This window comes from Anopheles aquasalis, chromosome 3, assembly GCF_943734665.1.
Source record: "Anopheles aquasalis chromosome 3, idAnoAquaMG_Q_19, whole genome shotgun sequence".
NCBI classification, from domain to species: Eukaryota; Metazoa; Arthropoda; class Insecta; order Diptera; family Culicidae; genus Anopheles; species Anopheles aquasalis.
This window is the reverse complement of record NC_064878.1, coordinates 54,853,549-54,856,048: the sequence shown is the minus strand read 5'-3', so window position 1 is coordinate 54,856,048 and position 2,500 is coordinate 54,853,549. Positions and strand designations below refer to the sequence as shown.

At 47.6% G+C, this 2,500-nt stretch overlaps 1 protein-coding gene across 6 annotated transcripts in view; it reads right to left on the bottom strand.

The window, feature by feature from the left end:
- LOC126579208 (uncharacterized) overlaps positions 1–2,500 on the bottom strand; it is a 31,039-nt gene that overhangs the window by 22,217 nt on the left and 6,322 nt on the right. For 4 of the 6 annotated variants that reach the window (XM_050242590.1, XM_050242592.1, XM_050242593.1 and 1 more), the window contains exon 4: positions 1,910–1,945. The exons of the other annotated variants lie outside the window; for them this stretch is intronic. In XM_050242590.1, coding sequence (XP_050098547.1) covers positions 1,910–1,945 — 36 coding nt within the window. The remainder of the gene's footprint in view (positions 1–1,909; positions 1,946–2,500) is intronic. 6 annotated transcript variants of the gene reach the window in all.

Here is a 2,500-nt window from a genome sequence, read left to right as displayed (position 1 = left end):
CAAAATGGAACATGGAAACACTGCTCTAGTGTGAAAGGAGTATGTTTCTTGCTTCAAATCTGAGACACTACCACGCGAGGTCCGTAAGCTGAGCCGAGGAGGAGTAAATATTTAGCAAAACAACCTCTCGAGCACCGTTTAACATTGTAGCAAAACTTCGGCACTGAATACTGAGTGCCCGGGGGGACGGACGGACGGACGGACGGACGAACGGACAGTAAAATCTTTACGATCTGTACCGAAACCATTCCGAACACACTATCCCGAATGCGATGGAGCGTTTTACAGCGCACGTTGCGAGGTCAACCGCGCTGCCGTGCCGCGTTGAGTCACTTGCAATTTGGATTTGAACAGCGAACAGAGCTGAACGTGGCGACTAAAATTAAACCCTAGCGCACGCGTCGATGACAACACGGCACTAGGGGAGAGGCGACAGCAATTTCTCTTGTGACGCAGGGCCAGTGTGCCAGAGGAAGGCCTCCCTGGAGTGATGCCGTAGTGTCGCAGCGCGAGCGCGAGCGCGAGCGTTGATGTCACGTCGGTGGTTTTCGGTGTTGGTGTAGCGTCAAGTTGTGTGTGACCCTGAATCGTCGACGGATCGAGGGTCGCCAGATAATGCCGAAAACCATGTTTTTACCATGCGCCTCCATCGGGGCGCCTCCATCGGTATGGCGACCTCCAGAGAGCGAGCAGCGGTCGTGATCGTAAAACCGCACCACAGTGGGCGATAGAGGTCATCACGGTCCCATGTGGGGTGAAGTGGCCACGGACGGATGTTTGTTTGCTTAAGCGCAGCTCTATAGTCTCTGCTGTGACGCGCGTACGAGTGGGACCTTTTTTGGGGTTACTGCACCGATGAAGGTCACCCACCCAGCTAGTCACGTCGCGTGTCACTCGTGCGTGAAAGACGCATCTTTTGGGGGGAGTTTTCGTTGTTTTCCATTATGTCGATGCATGGAACTGCAACTGCGCGCGACTTCCATAGAACGCATAGGATCGTTTTGGTCTATGAATTAATCCGTGCGGTTTTAACAAAAGAACTATAGGAATATTCTTCATTATTTTATCATTTCGTAACATTATTTTGAGATTTGTTATTAAACAGCTAAGCCAATGAACAAATGATTCTAAAGAAACCAATTATGACTTTCAATCAAGTAATACTAAAACATTGCTGGCATCATTGCTGAACGTATCTGCGAATATGCTTTTTACAAAAAATCTTTAAATATTAAATGTTTTTAAGCTATCTTCATGAAAGAAAAATATCATTCTGACCATCTTCTAGCTTTCATACTCATTTGAAGTCCTCAATTCCTCAATCTTCTAAACAAATACCCGAAATATCATCATTGCGGGTCTTTAGCATCCAAAACTGGTTTCGAATACGCTCAAATATCAAGAAGCTAAACGAAGGAAACATTAACACGATCAAACAATCGATTATCATTTAAGGAACAAACGAAGCGGTAACACAGAAATGAACCACAAATCACATAACTGAAAAGCCGAAACCGAACAAAATGGAAGCAGCACAGAGGGGACAGAACAGTTGTTTTAGGTTTTTTTGGGGGGAAAATCAAAAGCCAGAAGTGAAGCACTGACAGGCATTCCCCCCCGGAGACCAGCATTAGCTCAAATCGCTGTCCCGGTGGTCCGTTTGCTATGCTCACGAGGACACACCACATCGTGAGATTGGCGGAATGAAACACATTTCACCCAACGGAGCACGGAATGGGGAAAGACAAGGCACCAGTGGCAGACGACAACACAAGAAGGCGAAAGGGGTGGTGGAGGCGGATTTTCGTAGAATTAGCGTGAAATCCGGAAGGTGCGGTTGTGAAGGAAGAAGTAGCAAGGGGGTGGTGGAGTGGATTTCTGCTGCTTTGGCTAGCTGCGTTGCACTTACTGTTGTTTCCGGGTGGGCAGTTTTCGTGATCAGTGCCTGCGGCGAGTGAGTTTCGCAGTATTTTTTACCGGATTTTTTTTGGGTTTGTTTTTGCGGTAATGGTGCCGACGGTGGTTCGGTGGTGGTGCCGAGTGCGGATTTTGTGCCAAGAGGACAGGACACCGGTGGAGGGGGAGGGGGGGGGGGAGGGCGAGCATTCCGATCACGCGGGATCGCGATATATTTTAAGACGATATGTTTTGTGTTTTTTTTTTCGTGTGTGAGAATTTTGATTTCAGAGCGCGCGCGAAAGTGACCAAAAAGGAACCGGATGTCCATGTATGTGTATGTGTGCGTCAGTGTGCACGAGCAGGGGGAACACGGTGCAATACGCGGTGCAGGATCATCAGGAGGTGCACCAGTGTGTGATCGAGAGTGATCGTGCAGCAACCCAATCACAACGAGGGGTGCGTTTTCAGGAATTAGAGGGAGAGAGAGAGAGAGAGAAAAGAGAGAGAGATGGTTGTTTTGTAAAGAAGAAAAAAGAGATAATTAAACGATCGTCATTGATTTATCAATTTCGTGAAGGAACAAAATTCAATTAGAACAGAA